The sequence below is a fragment of the Octopus bimaculoides genome, chromosome 21 (assembly GCF_001194135.2).
Source record: "Octopus bimaculoides isolate UCB-OBI-ISO-001 chromosome 21, ASM119413v2, whole genome shotgun sequence".
Lineage (NCBI taxonomy): Eukaryota > Metazoa > Mollusca > Cephalopoda > Octopoda > Octopodidae > Octopus > Octopus bimaculoides.
The window spans coordinates 20545712-20557245 of record NC_069001.1 but is presented as its reverse complement, the minus strand read 5'-3'; the positions used below and the strand labels follow the sequence as shown (position 1 = coordinate 20557245).

Genomic DNA, 11534 nt, shown 5'->3' with positions numbered 1-11534 from the left:
ATATATATATATATATATATATATATATATATATATATATATATATACATGCACATATATATATATATATACATACGTACATACATACATACATACATATCTATAAATGCACGTGTGTCCACATACGCTCACACATTTGTATGTATGTATTTATTTGCAAGATTTTACTTTTTAAAAAGCCAAAAATAATGTGAGTTATGAGATATAAAAGAAGTCAAATGTTTGTACTTTTATCTTGTAATTCGATAGTCAGAGGTTAAGACTCTTTTCATCAGGAAATTTACTGAGATTAAGTGTTCCGAGCTAACTTTTCTGCTTTGTTGTAAGTGTATGCGTACGTTTATATGGAGTGTTGCTTTGCAAGTTCAGAATAACATTGATATAATTGCCAATTTAGCTGCGTGTAGCTCGGTTCTATAGTTAATACGTAGTTCGGTCTTGCTAATGATGATAACTTCTTTTATTCTCAGGTCCCTAATATTACGTTCAGTGGAAACAATGGAAACCTGAATTCTTGGGTTTCACATTTCTGCAGGTGTCTTTTGACAGAGGCATTAGCATAGATGTTCAGTTGTTTGATGGTACTTCAAATGTAGGATACATTGCTTTTAGCAGATGTAAGTTAAACACCACGCATGTCCGCAGGTATATGTCCCCATTGTTGATAGGGCAATTTAGTAATGTACTATTTGTAAGGGAGGGTCCGGAGTGTACTAGTCGTATATTCGAATCCTCTCTTCGGATCGCCCAGCGGCTTACTAAAGATGTTTCCCCATTAAAGTGTGGCAGTTTCAAAAACCACAAGCTATTCCTTGATGTGTGTTTTGTTAGACGGTCTGGAAAGTATCTAATCCTTCAGCAATGAAATGGGGAGTTTAGTTCTCAGATCGTTAAAGATAGGACTTCAAGTCGATGTTCAGTTATTTTTCAGAATACACAGGCGTGCGCGCACGCTCACACACGCACATACATGCACCCCCCGCACACCCGCACGTACACACGTACACACACACACACGTGTATATATATATATATATATATATATATATATACATATATATATATATATATATATATATATATGTATGTCTCTATCCATCCATGCATGTATATAATGTAAGACCTCCTTTGTTTCTGTTTAGCATGTAAGTAAAAGAGTATGAACTAGTGATCTGCAACTGCGATTCATGCTGATGGAAAAAAAGATTAAATAGGATACTTTAACATCATCTTAGTTCCCATATTCAATGCCAGGACTATTTAAACTCAAATAGAAATAATTATGCCATTTATAAAAACATATATTTGTCAAATTATAAGGATTTCAGTAAGTGTTGGAGACAAATCTGGAAATATTTCGGTTTGCCTTATCACCCAACTACGCAAAATTCACAAAGAAAATGTAGAAGATTGTGTACTAGTTAGAGTAGAAAATCGATATATTCAGAGAATGCACTTGCCACTTGAATAGAAACCTCGAATACATCCTTCAATTTGGAGAATGACAATTTTGTCTCTTTTGATAGGTTAAGATATAATCCTTGTGCACTTCAAGGAGTTTTATGCTTTACCTTTCTAGTGTATATGTTTTATCTTGTTATTCACAGGTACTGTAGATACACCTTCGTTCCGTGACCGAGTGGAAGCCTTACCAGATGCAAAAAATGTAATATTTCAATTTTTTATTGCGTATGTGTGAGATAAGTAAATGTTTAAGTGGTTGATTGGGTAGCATAATCCAACGTTTTCGTCCCATGCTTTTAGTGTGAAAAAATATTGTCGCTTTGGTTGTAGGTAGAGGGGATAATAAAGAAATTGAAATGTGAGACTGATTAAGAATGGAGATGTGAGAGTTTCAAAAGCCTGTCTATGAGATGGACTGGGAAAATTCATTCCTTACGGAGAGAGTTATGAGGGAAATGAGGAGGAATCCAGTGAGAGGGGGAATATTACGTGAAAGAGGAAGGAATATAAGAATAAGATAGAGGGTATAGAGAATATCAAATTCATACATGCAGGCATATAAACACCGGTAACATTTATACAAAATCGATATACAAGGCACTTATGCTGACTGCTTTTTCAGTAGAAAGACAGGTGCCGTGGGGCATAAAATGCATTTATGATATTATGCAAATTGTGCCTGTAGGGTGTATCTGAATCTTCTTTAGGGTGTAACATAAATAATATGACTTCGTATGTATATTTACTCATTGATAAATGATTACGAAGTCATATTATTTATGTTACACCCTAAAGAAGATTCAGATACACCCTACAGGCACAATTTGCATAATATCATAAATGCATTTTATGCCCCACGGCACCTGTCTTTCTACTGAAAAAGCAGTCAGCATAAGTGCCTTGTATATCGATTTTGTATAAAATGGGTTTTCACTCTCTTCATCAGGCAATGACAAGTTTCTTGGAACGTCAAAAGATGGGAAGATTGGCTACCGCTGACGAAATTGCTCATTTAATAATTTATTTGGCATCTGATGAGGTACGTATGATATTCTATTTGAAGAGCTGCACTAGATTAAATAGTTCTGAAAGTTTCAAATGCATTGCTATTGCAAATAGTATGATCATGTATATTGCACTTTACGTACAGGAACCTAAAGTTTGGTACATCACAGAAACTTAGGATATCTTGAATTTCTGCCCTGCTTACACATTCAAATAAATGTCTGAGAAAACTCTATAACAGTGGCAGACGTCGATGCATATTCTCAATTACGGAGTGTATTCCGTATTTTTATTTTGGCCAAACTGAAAGGTTTTACGTCGCTGCACAATTTATGATGATGTTCTTCGGTTTTCTGGAAAACTACTGTTTCCTTTCTTTGGTATTGCTGCTATTATAAACTTTCTCCATTCTTCTGACAGGTCATCTTCAATGATTGTGAAATTCATTAATTGCAAGGAAAAAATTCGTAGCATATCTGAAAAAATGTTATGTTATCTAACAGCCTATCTAGAAACATTTGCACTTGTTGCTCTCTTCCCCAGTTAGTTCAATGGGTATTTGAGTTGCACCAAGTTGATTGTTAATTCGTTCCCTTTGTAAAAATATTTTAATCGTTATGTGATTTTCAATAGACTCTACGTAAAACTTGTTGTTTTCCTATTAACATCACTACTTTTTCAAAAAGCCTGTGTTCTAGCTTCATGATGTATGTCACAGTTAATTCTTCCAAATTTTTACTCTGCATGGTTTATAGTTTGTAGATCATGCAGAGTCAAAACTTGTATAGGACACCATTTTTATTTGTTTTAAATGTATTGTTTTAATTACTTCAGAATCACTGTACTGTAAACACTGAATTTGTTTTAGCTGTCATGTAAGAAATATTTTACTGTGGAATATTGCGTCAAATAAGCGTGTTTTTTTTAATTATTTACCATAAAAGCTATATCATATTTGATTTCTGTGCTTATTGAATTCCTGACTGGTCTCTATAGTTTTAAAGAAAACGGGGCAAATAATCATAGCAATCCCACATAAGATGCACTTTGGCGTTTCCAGCCGTTTCCAATACTATGTTTAAACATGGTTACTTACTTTCGTCCTCCTTCCCTAAAATTGATGGCCTTGTGCCAAAATTTGAAACTATTATTGTTGTTGTCGATGTTGTTGGTAGTAATAATAATAATTATAATGATAATAATAATAATAACAACAATGTTTTCTTTATTCACTAATAAAGGTTCACCAAAGGCATTGGGAACGGTACCGTACAATACAATGTGGGGAATACGTAAAATGAAGCGTGTTAACAGTGAGAACGATAATAAAATAAGTTATAACAAAAAAATTCCCCAAAGGAGGAACGCTTCATAGGACTGCTCGTAAACAATCCAGCAGTGTTTATTGAATTCCTGATTGGTCTCCATAGTTTCTAAGAAAACGGTTTACGTCGGACACCTGCTATCGTGTGTAGAACAGATCCGGCTATCAGCTCAATCCATTGTTAATCCTGCCGCCTTCTTTTAACCGGGAAAAGCAGGCAATTTCTATATACCACGTGGTCATAGCGAATATGATGGACGCGATTGAAGGGGCTGAAGACAAACACTTTCCTCTTTGGTCAATCCCTCATCAACTTTTTCAAGTTTCACTTGAAGAGAAAAATAACGGAGGAGAGAGAAGTGTTGCCTTCCAGCCATTTTATTGAAAAGTGGATGAGAGTGGTGAACATGGTGCGAGTGAACGCACCTGCCCTGAGCTTACGCCTGTAATTCGGAGATAATACTGAGAAAAAGCACCAGTCCCAGAAGTCAGGGCACCTGTAGTTTTATGCAATTTTTCCATGAGCAGCTCTCGAACATATCCTCCTTATTTGTTAAAATGTTATTCCTTTTCTTTCTTTCTTTCTTTCTTTCTTTCTTTCTTTCTTTCTTTCTTTCTTTCTTGTTAAACCTGTTTAAACGCAAAACCCTCACAGCAACACACACTCAACGTTTTTCCCTGTGCCTCCTTAATGCTTTTCTTAAATAAACCCTTTGTGGTTAAAAAAAAGCATCATCATCATCATTATTATTTGTTGAGTAGTAGTAGTAGTAGTAGTAGTAGTAGTAGTAGTAGTAGTAGTAGTAGTAGTAGTAGTAGTAGTAGTAGTAGTAATATTGTTAGTATTTTAAATCATTGAGTATACCAAAAATTTTGCGAATATTGAGTATAATATCTATTGTCTTTTCAGTCCGCATTTGTCACAGGTCAAGAATTTATCATTGATGGCGGTTGGAGCATATAAGCTGTGAAGATTAAGCAGTCTCTGGAAATATCCTTACAACTATAAAAAACAAAAGCACTAATTTTTGTGAATGTAAAAATCAATAGAGAATAAATAAATTAAACATATATTTTAGTAGTTTTAATATTCAATGAAATTAGACATTAAATTTGTACAGATTTCATCAACGCCAGAAAGATCGTTAGTTGCCTGATCTTCCAAAAATAACTGCAAAATGACACACTGTCATGTTTAAAAAAGAGATAATGTATTGGATAAGGTAAATGTCTGAAAAGGAGAGATGAGATGATCATGACTGGAATGTCTTTGGTCATATGTGTTCTTGATCAAGGGTGACCTGAATCTAAACTGTTGGATGATGAAAACTCATTTCTAGTGGGATCTTGGACTTAAAGTCTTCAATTTTGGATCGAATTAAGTGCTGTAAGATGTTTTACAGATTCGTCAATCCATGGTCTTTGTAATAATAATGACGATGATGATGGTCACTCGCATCGATTTCGATGTATGAGTATTTAAAAGAAAAGATTAAAATTTTTTTCAAAAGGGTTTTAAAAAGACACTGCATCTCTTTGCGATGGAGTTTGCTATGAGGTCACAATGATGATTTTGATTTTGCCTAGAATTCGACAAATATGTCTGTTGATTACAAGATAAAGTTCTATTGTTCTATTTCTTCAACTCAAATTGTTTAGATGCATCATGATACATTTTACATCATATAGATCAATCTAGATCGTAACTTTCTCAAGAGGTTAAATTAAGCTGTCGGGATTTTAGTGATTGCTCTTATCGTGATACCTTAGCAGGGGGGTCTTCCTTTACCACAAATCCCTCTATTTGTTGACCATGCAAAAGAATTTTCAGAATGCGATCATATTGCATTCTAGCATGCACTGCCCATCTGCACTGAATTGTAGCAGCCTCAACACATGTGCGCGTATCATCAGCCAGGGCATGCCAGTCCTTCACGCAGCGGATGCTGACAGCAAATGGGCTGTCTGACCAGCAGGACACATTCCCTTTACAAGAAGCGGAAGAGCAAGCGTTCCATCTAGTCAAACATAATACGGAGCAAAGCACGACGGTCATGGTCTCGGAAGCAAAGTCACCTGCTCGACTACCATAGATCGCTGTTCATAGATGCAGTGACCATCAGTGAGAACATAATTTCCGAGACACCATCGATGACAGCCACGGGTGCACGCATCTCCAAGTGGACGGAAATCATGAAGGAGAGTCGCTGTGTTGTTTGGGAAGATCTGGATTACGAAATACGATATACCTTCCTGGAACTAAGATGATGAGTCTGGACGTGACCACCAGTGAAGGCTATTCCGACTAGTAGCTTTTTGGTGATACGCAAACATGTAATGTTCCGAACAGATCAATCACAACCTTTACTTCAGAGAGGATCTATAAAGAACCTGACACAGACGGGGTCCTAAATGACTTAGATCACTCGAAAGCTTTCGATAGACCACTAACACATGATGGCTGTCCCCAAAGCAACTGGTTTCTTCGCTGGGTCACCGCAATTTAGAACAATATCAGCTTGATGTTCAGGGAGAAAAAGGCAGCTCAACTATCATAACAATTCAGCATCACATGCTCGGTCCCTCGAGGTTACCTCCTTTCGTTTCTTCTTCATGTGAGTATTCCAAAAACTAGAAACATTGAAGGGCATCCAACGCGAACTAGGATGCTCTGCACTGGTATATGCGAATGGTTGCCCACTATAATAACGTTGGGTATCAAGAATACCGAGGATTGGAACCGCTGTAACAGAGTACGAGACGGTAACAGGGCAAAATCAGCGATGTAAAGTCGGTGGCGTTGCAGCTCGATATCTGGAGAGGCATAAACGTTGTAGAGCGCTGGACAGATGGGACTGTTAAATTCCTTTCAGTTGGTTCGGTCCAGATCTCCAAGTGAGGAAGAATTAGGATAAGGAAACGAGCAGAGTGGCTTACTTTGCTCAGAAATAGGTTGAGAGAAAACTATCTACGAAAAGTCGGAAAATGGTGGCAAACGTCAAGATCGCCTCACTATCTTATGATATCGTCCCAACGTCTTTTAATATCGCCTGACTACCGTGCCTTGTTTCAGTTCATGCAGACTGGAGTCTGCTCTTCGATTTTCATCGAAGGACGTATTCCACTGGTCAGACACCCCATTTGTTGTCAGTATCTGTTGCAGGGTTGGATATGCTGTTGATGCATCAATTCCTTGACGGTAAACATGTGCGACTGCCGTCATTCAGATGTGTTTTTCCCAGTTCCTCTCAAGTAGTCGAGAGCTCACAGCTTTCTGTCAATTGAGCAATGCAACCGGAGTGCAGAAATTTCTGTCTAGGTGATGTTAAATTTTCCAGAGGTTGAATTGGCTCAACTTGCCTTAGTAAATTTTGTAAAGTAGCCCAGAGTGCTGAACTCTGGCTCGAGGAAGGGGTCAAATAAGATAACCCGTGACTCAGGCCCTCGAAGGGGTCTTGTTTGTCAGAAGTTTCTCCGACATTGAGATAGAAGACATGTAGTCTGATCTGGTGTAGGAAAGATCGAAGTCATTCTGCAAACAAACAATAGGCAGACAGACAGATAGAAAGACAAAAAGTAGAGTTAAACAAATAGGAATTTGAATAAAGACAGAATGCAAAGAAGAGCAAGCTATGAATACAGATTTTATTGATAACTGATGTACATGTTTCTATTCTTACACGTAAACATGCTAATTTTGAATGTTCATTAGGGAAGCTATAAAGTGCAAAGATTGGTGGATTTCACTGCAAAAATATCCAATGAAAATTTTACAAAATATTCAGGTGATTGACAAAAAAATTACAAAAACAGAAAAAATATTGAAATTTGTGATAAAAATAGCTTACAGATGACGTTTTATATTTAAGGAACATCCTTTTTGCCAGATGCCAAACCATAGCCAAATGAAATCCGTGTTCAAGAAACACCGATTTTTTATTTTCATCCATTTCTCCGTAGAATAGACAAATTTGTATAAAAGAAACACATTTTCCCCATTTTTATTGTTTCCCTTTGTGAGATAAATTTCTTTCACAAATGTGAATGTGTGTATGCATATTTATGAGTATATGTATGGATGTATACACATATACAACTATTCACGCACACATACAAACATACGTACATACACACACACACACACACACACACATATCGATAAATAAATATATATTTATATCAATGTCGACATGCATCGGCTTGGTCTTCGCCTAGCTCACTTGAAGGCCAAGCTTTGTTGATTCCTCTCGGTTAGTATCTGGTTAGTGAGTCCCTGAGCAGGTCAATCGAGTTGATGATTAGGGTGGTTATCGTCCGCACACTCCCGGTCGATAAAGTGGTAGTTCCCGTAGGTAATGCCAGAAACTCACTCCCAAAGATTGATCATCAGATAATTGATGACACAGTTGAAAAGGTCGGGGGGAAGCCACGCAGCCCTGTCTGACCCCGCTGTCGATGAGAAGCCAGTCAGAATCCTTTCCGTTCACCCGCACGCAGCTCTCGGCATTGCCATTGGGGCAGGACAGTGACGTAGAGTGGCGCGCCGACGAGCTTCAGAATTTTCCAGAGGGATGCGAGGTCGACCATGTCGAATGTCGCTTTGAGGTCAACGAAGACGATATAAAGGCGGTCCGAGAGCTACCCCGCTACAACATCACCTTGGCAGGACTCTGCGAAACACGCTGGCCCGGCAGTGGTGGGCTCATCGCAGGAGACTACTACACTCATGCACGTCTGCAAGTCGCACATCAGCTGCAACCTGGTGAGCTATGCTTGCTGTCCGCCCGTTTTCACCATGGACACGAGAAGATGCCTACAGACGTCGCAGAGGACACAGTCAAGGATGATTACTACAACCAACCCCAACAGGTTTTAGGACAAATCCCACCCCCCACGACATAACGATCTTGACGGACGCCAATCTCCTTTCACCCCAGACTCCCTTCAATCAACCCACTCCAAACTCAACCCATTGGCACAACTTTCGCCGCTCCATCTACCAATGACAATGATAATCGTCTGCTATTCCTATGCCACTACAACAACCTCTATATCGCCGACACCTGGTTCTACCACAAACTTAGCCATTGCTGGACTTGGCACGGTCCGGATAGCGATCGACCACATCATCTCCCGCCGCTGGATATCATTTGTCACCAACTGGTGGGTCTATAGAGGAGCTCAACTCGGCAATACCGACTATAGATTGCTGGCTGCAAAACTCAAGCTGAAGTTGCGGACAGATCGTGCCACCAAGTACCAGCCCCACCCTGACTCTTCTTATTTTCGTGATCCCAACATTGCTTCTATATTCGCTTCAGTGCCCTGGTCGAGGATGAGAGTGACAATTTAGAGATCTTCAAATCAAGCGTCAACCAGTCTACCCATGACGTCCTGGTAAACTCAAGACCCCTTCCCAAGCAGCCCTGGATTTCCTTGCGAACGCTAAAGGCAAAGAAATGCCGTCGCAAGGCTCGTTTGCACGACGACACGAATGAGTACCGCCAGCTCAACCGGATTTACAAGGTCATCACAGTTGACGGGGAGAAGTTTTGGGCGGAAGAAGCCGAGCACCTGCAGGCAAGGAACAACGACATCAGGTTGGTGTTCACCATGCTCTGTAGAGCTCGTACCGGTTCCCCGTTCAGGACAGCCCTGGGGAAGGATACTATGGCAACGTCATCACAACAGAAACCGCCTGTCTCGAATGCTGGAAAGAGCACTTCAGCCTTATTCATCAACCACATGTCTCAATCGATCCCAGTCTAACCACCACTGCAGACACTATATATGTACACACGCGCGTGCGTGTGTATTCGTTCGTTTATTTGTTTTATATCCCCTTTTCTATGCTAGCTTGGGTTAGAAAAATATATTATTGAATGTTTTTTTTTTTTCAAAGGTGGTTGCCATTATGTCTTTTTTGTTTGTTTTTTGTTTCTTTTTTCCATTTAAGGACTCCCTTTGTCCACACCTCTTCGAAGGTGAAAAGTCAGTAGGTGATTTTGTGATGCGGGAAATCTAAACTAAGTGAAGAGTGTAGATTAGCAAAGATGTAAACAAACAAGTGCACTTTTTTTATTCATACACCTATACCTGCACATTTACCAGCCACGTAGTTCCGGGTTCGATTCCACTGCATGGCACCTTGGGCAAATGTCTCCTACTATAGTCTCGAGCCGACTAGAGCTTTGTGAGTGGATTTGGTAGACGAAAACTGAAACAGAAAGAAGTCCTATATATATATATATATATAATCATAAATATATAGGGATTGACAGTAACCTGCTTCTCCAACATACTGAGAATTCAGAAATAGCAGTCAAAGAACTACTGATTTCAAAGCTACAAATTATTACTCCAGATTGATAGCGATATTTTTGATACACACAGAACAGTAGTTCTTTGACTGCTATTTCTGAATTCTCAGTATGTTGGAGAAGCAGGTTACTGTCAATCCCTATATATTTATGATTATAAATGTTTTTTACCGAAAAGGTTTTTTCATACTGAGCTACCCGGCAAAATTGTTAATTATTAATTTTATTACTAATTGACGATTCCCTGCCCTGCATATCTATATATATATATATATATATATATATATATATATATATATATATATATATATATATATATATACATGCATATCAAAATTAATAGAGTAATCTTACTAACGGTTCCAGATTCAGTAGCAACTTACGTTGAGCATTAAGCGATAAATAACATACAATACAAAGGTAATGGACAAATGCAATTAAGCACATGTACGATTCCGAGGCTGAAAAATAATCTTATTATGAGTGCAGATACTTCATAATTTATGATGTAATCTGATTCTTCACCAGGTACGAACCACCAGGTATTTTAATGAACACCGAATCACACGCCTTTTCTACCATCTTCTCGATAATCACAGAAGGGAGTATTGTTTCAGCATAATTTGTGACTCGGGATATATTCAAAGTCTGATAACCTCCGATACTCTGCTCGGTTAAAAGCGTCCAATAGAGCATAGAAAAGGGACGTTTATAGATTAAAGAAAGTTAAAAAAACAATAAAAAGATAAAAATCTTTTATAGTAAAAACAGAAAATAAATCAAATAGAAAGATTAACAAATGTCAAATAAAATGTTTGCATGAGTGTGCGTGTGTGTGTGTGTGTGTGTGTGTGTGTGTGTGTGTGTTAAATAAAATGAGACAATAAAGCCAAGGCAGTGTGAAATTACTAGGGCATTTATAAAAAGAAAGGTAGTCTTACAGCTGTTTCTGGGATATAAAGGATATCCCATCATCAGAGACGATGAGAAAGTTAAATAGAAGGAAATAATAGAGTTCAATATGAGAAGTTATCTTGGAAAGTGAGAGATATAGGAAGTATAAAGGGAAATAAGAGAATAAAAATAAAAATATATGTTGCAGTTGCAGTTCCATTATCCAAGGAAAGTGCTATGTAGAATGGGTAGAGAGGCTCCTTGTCCATGGTATGTAAATTCCGATAGGAGTTCATATTTTGTTATTACAAATGGATAGTTTGGAGATATTAATTCCATGTGCTGTTTATACAAGACCCCTTTGAATGAACAGCACATGGAATTAATATCTCCAAACTATCCATTTGTAATAACAAAATATGAACTCCTATCGGAATTTACATACCATGGACAAGGAGCGTCTCTACCCATTCTATATAGCACTTTCCTTGGATAATGGAACTGCAACTGCATCATCCAACATATTT

General features: G+C 38.1%; 2 protein-coding genes across 3 annotated transcripts in view; one reads left to right on the top strand and one right to left on the bottom strand.

The window, feature by feature from the left end:
- LOC106879984 (dehydrogenase/reductase SDR family member 6) overlaps window positions 1-4864 on the top strand; it is an 89963-nt gene extending 85099 nt beyond the window's left edge. For both annotated transcript variants that reach the window (XM_014929757.2, XM_014929756.2), the window contains exons 8-10: window positions 1608-1666; window positions 2411-2503; window positions 4704-4864. In XM_014929757.2, coding sequence (XP_014785243.1) covers window positions 1608-1666; window positions 2411-2503; window positions 4704-4757 — 206 coding nt within the window. In that variant the 3' untranslated portion in view covers window positions 4758-4864. The remainder of the gene's footprint in view (window positions 1-1607; window positions 1667-2410; window positions 2504-4703) is intronic.
- Window positions 4865-7419: 2555 nt separating this feature from the next.
- The window catches only part of LOC106879982 (potassium voltage-gated channel subfamily KQT member 1), a 241425-nt gene continuing 237310 nt past the window's right edge, over window positions 7420-11534 (bottom strand). Inside the window, exon 16 of the mRNA XM_052975494.1 lies at window positions 7420-10010. Coding sequence (XP_052831454.1) covers window positions 9960-10010 — 51 coding nt within the window. The 3' untranslated portion in view covers window positions 7420-9959. The remainder of the gene's footprint in view (window positions 10011-11534) is intronic.